At 34.0% G+C, this 3484-nt stretch overlaps 1 protein-coding gene across 1 annotated transcript in view; it reads left to right on the top strand.

Annotated features, from left to right (window-relative positions):
- The first annotated feature begins 463 nt into the window (after positions 1 to 463).
- Positions 464 to 3484, top strand: part of LOC117110730 (cold shock domain-containing protein E1-like) — a 15992-nt gene continuing 12971 nt past the window's right edge. Inside the window, exons 1-3 of the mRNA XM_033253514.1 lie at positions 464 to 556; positions 2288 to 2421; positions 2676 to 2764. Of these exons, the coding sequence (XP_033109405.1) occupies positions 2401 to 2421; positions 2676 to 2764 (110 nt within the window). The 5' untranslated portion in view covers positions 464 to 556; positions 2288 to 2400. The remainder of the gene's footprint in view (positions 557 to 2287; positions 2422 to 2675; positions 2765 to 3484) is intronic.

Below are 3484 nucleotides of genomic sequence, written 5' to 3' on the forward strand. Positions count from 1 at the left end.
TTTTTTAAGGCAGTTTAGTTGATGGTAGATAATGAATAGCAAAACCTGGTGGTTGTGTGTTCGATTCCCACACGAACCATTTTTTTATGGCAGTTTAGTTGATGGTGAATAATGAATAGCAATCCTAGTGGTTGTATGTTCGACCCAGAACAATAAAAAAGCAATTCAAAGTAAAAAAAAAAGATGGAAAAAGAAGAAAATTATTCAAAATGTTGGTGAAAGAGGAATGTCTTGGGACGGGACTTGAAGGAGCAGTTCCGAACATCCAATGGAAGAGAGATCTGGAGCAGAATATGCAATATTATATATTTATTTAAATGAATTTATTTACAGTATCAATCTAGATTTTCAAATGAAATACAGTAGTAAAAAAATTATAATATATTACAGTATTTTTTAAATAATAGGCCTGAAGCAGTACAATTAGTATTACTGTATTATTTAAATTTGCGTTTTGCAAGACATAGGTCAAAGGTGAAAACCCAAGAAGAAAGGAAGTAGCTAAGCCCCGTGTGTGTGGTCGTTTCTCCATGGTAGGATGTGCTGGAAAGTTGAGGTATTTAATCCATTTATTGAGTTTTATAACCATCATAAGTCACTTTAAATATTAATTCAGTAAAATTTTACCAGTTGGAATTATTTTCACTGTGAAATATTTTGTTTTCAGACGATTTTCTTTGTTAGAATTTTCCTAAGCTAGGCCTAGACTAGGGCAGACCTCCTGCCTAGGTCAGGGCATACAACAGAGAACTGCGAGGGCCTAGCAGCCTAGGCTACATTATTACTAATAGAAGACGGCCTAGGCCTATAAAATAAAGAGGAAGGGTAGAATAGGTCTAGGGTTAGCTGATCACTGTAGACCAAAACGGGTGACAGACGATCGGGCAGGGGGGTACAGAATAAAACAAAAATCAGTTGATTTTTACAAAATTACAGGTTTATTCCAAAAGTAATTTTTTTTTAAAGCAAAGTCAGGAATCCTGCTTTACTATTGTACTAGGCCTAGGCTAGGCCTAGCAATGACCAACTTGGTAATTAAATTAGCCCTATACTAGTTTTTTTTAATGTTTATTCATTAGAATCTTGTACACAAATTAATCATGAGCATAAAAAGTTGACACTTTACATACACTAACAAGGCAGTAAACCATAAAATAGCAGTAAACTTTATTTCTGAATAAAGCTGTATCAGCAGACCTTATATTCAGCTTATTGCCCTGGGCTAACACTACACTTTTATTACAGCAGATTTAAATAGCTTCAGGGCAAAGACTTTCAATAATAATAATAATAATAATACAGGAATGTGTACTGCACCTTTTTCTAAGGAATACTGTACAATGAACAATATAAATAAATAAAAAATAGATAACAATTGGTGATCAACAATAAGACCAGATGAAACAATGTATCAGACAAAGAATACAGTAAAATTGGAGAGATATAAAGTACTGTACTTAAGGGGAAGCAAATGTTATTTTACATTAAAGCTGATGAAAACCATAATAACAAGAATCATTTCATATGTCTATGGACACTATTCCAGAATCTAGGTGAAGCACTTGAAAAGACCTTATCACCAGCTTTCCTATTAGATCGAGGTACTGTATATAAAGGCAAGAGGAAACAGATGAATGGAGATTATATCAACATGGCCCTGTTGTTATATAGAGTTGAATTTGAATTGAGTTTATTCGTTATAAGTTGATAAAAGGTTAAAACATCAAAAGTTAAAACTAAAAGTACAAAACCTATTGGAGACTCTTGCTTTAAGGTACAGTATTCATTAATTTTAAAATCTTAAATAAATCAAGTGAGGGACATGTTTTTATATCTCTTGGGAGACCGTTCCAGTGGTTTTTATATCTTGGTAAAAAAAAGTACTATGAACATCACCACCATAACTAGGAACTCTGTAATTATTGTTGTTGCTGCCCCTAGTATTATGGTAATAACTATTCTTATGAAAAAATCCGCATATAGGAGGGGCTGGTCTCATTGGAAGAATTGAAAGCATGACACAACCTCAAGTATTCAACCCTATATTTAACATATAGTAATCCAACATTGGAATGTTCAGATTCACCAAAATGTGTCCTAGAACCAAAGTTCAAAATAGAACAAATGATTTTGTTCTGTGACTATAAATCTAGTCAAGTCGCCAATTTTTCAAGTATATTTATAAGCTTATCTTCAGTAAGAGTAAAGCCATGAGCACCAGGATTTCACATTTTTCAAACATTATTGAGTGTTTGATGATTAGACAATTCATTTTTTTTCTCTTCAGTCACACCAATAGTAAAGCAGCCCATGAGACGTAAAACTTTCACCCAAAAACTATGAAGGCTCAACAGCACGAATAATCAATTAAAAATCACGTTTGAGAAAAAAAACATCACAATGGCAAGTCCACATTGGAAGGTAATGTAAAGGGCTATACCTACTAAATTAATGCAGTATAGTTAGTTATAATGAATGTGATTTAATAATCAAAATGTAAAATATCTTTGGCCAAATTTATAATTATCATTTTATAAGTGAAAACAAAATTTTATATATATATATTTTGTCTTTGTAATGATGAGCAAAGAGTTTCCCTTAGTGGAATAATAAAGTTATCTTAAATTATCAAGAATATACTACTAGTTTATTAAATACTCCATCTCTTTATTTAGAAACAACCTCTACAAACAGCATACGGTGGTAGAAATTATTCAAACTCTGGACCTCTCCAACGCTCACAAAGTTATCCATCGCATAATGGGTAAGTTTAAATTAATATTACAGTATACTAGAAACTTAATATATATAAGAATATAGATAGGAAAGAGGATACATTCCTATTTTTAAAATGTGTCACACCTCTAGGTACGATATGGAAGCCACCATCACCATTGGACTGACTACTGTTCATACTGATATTGCATCCATGAAATCACGATATTATTGAGGGGGTGCTTAAGCCGGGTTTCCACTAGACGATTTTATTCGCGCGAATCGAAGGCGTCGGTTCAGTTCCTGAGCTCTGATTGGTTGCGCACATTTTTCGCTTTGCAAAAAGTAGAAACAGTTTGAACTACCAATTTCGCTGAAGCGAAAACTCCGATAGAAATGTGAATATGCATGCGCATGAATGACGCTTTCGATTCGGGCAAATACATTCGCCTAGTGGAAAGCCGGCTTTAGTCAAGTTAGGAGAGGGTGCTTATTCAAACGGGATGCTTAAGGAAATGTTCACGTTAGGAGGAGCGCTTATTCAAACAGGGTGCTTATTCGCGCGAGTACGGTACTCTACTCCGTTTCCTTTCTATATTCTTGAGTTTTGTTCACTCTCAAATTTTATATGACAAATAACTGAATATGACCTCATCATGCCCATGTATGGGCACATCATGCCCATATATGACCTCATCATGCCCATGTATGGGCACATTATGCCCATATATGACCTCATCATGCCCATATGGGCACATCATACAAATTT

Source organism: Anneissia japonica, unplaced genomic scaffold, assembly GCF_011630105.1.
Source record: "Anneissia japonica isolate Jap-2015-1 unplaced genomic scaffold, ASM1163010v1 scaffold2756_len2360902_cov194, whole genome shotgun sequence".
NCBI lineage: Eukaryota > Metazoa > Echinodermata > Crinoidea > Comatulida > Comatulidae > Anneissia > Anneissia japonica.